The sequence below is a fragment of the Pygoscelis adeliae genome, unplaced genomic scaffold (assembly GCF_000699105.1).
Source record: "Pygoscelis adeliae isolate BGI_AS28 unplaced genomic scaffold, ASM69910v1 Scaffold123, whole genome shotgun sequence".
Taxonomy (NCBI): Eukaryota; Metazoa; Chordata; class Aves; order Sphenisciformes; family Spheniscidae; genus Pygoscelis; species Pygoscelis adeliae.
Window position 1 is genome coordinate 1,009,772 of NW_008824650.1, and position 345 is coordinate 1,010,116.

A 345-nucleotide genomic window follows, 5' to 3' on the forward strand; every position below is an offset into this window, starting at 1 on the left:
GTACACAAACAGCACCACGCAGAGGGGCAGGTAGAAGGCGCCAAAGGTGGAGAAGATGGTGTAGGATGGCTCCTGGCTGACTTGGCACTCCTCACTGTCCTCTGAGTAAGTCTCTCCCCAGCCAAAGAGCAGCGGGGCCAAGGAGATGAAGGCAGAGAGTGCCCAGGTGAGGGCAATCATGATGTTGGAGATGCGGCGCCGGATGCGAAGCGTGTACTCCAGGTGGCGGGTGATGGACCAGTAGCGGTCGAGGGCGATGGCCGTGACATTCCAGATGCTGGCGGTGCAGCACAGCACATCAAAGGAGATCCACACCTGGCACAGTGACCGGCCCAGCCGCCACCG

The 345-nt window shown here is 60.9% G+C and overlaps 1 protein-coding gene across 1 annotated transcript in view; it reads right to left on the reverse strand.

The window, feature by feature from the left end:
- The window catches only part of HTR5A (5-hydroxytryptamine (serotonin) receptor 5A, G protein-coupled), a 16,755-nt gene that overhangs the window by 1,366 nt on the left and 15,044 nt on the right, over positions 1-345 (reverse strand). The window contains exon 4 of the mRNA XM_009322503.1: positions 5-342. Within this exon, the coding sequence (XP_009320778.1) occupies positions 5-342 (338 nt within the window). The remainder of the gene's footprint in view (positions 1-4; positions 343-345) is intronic.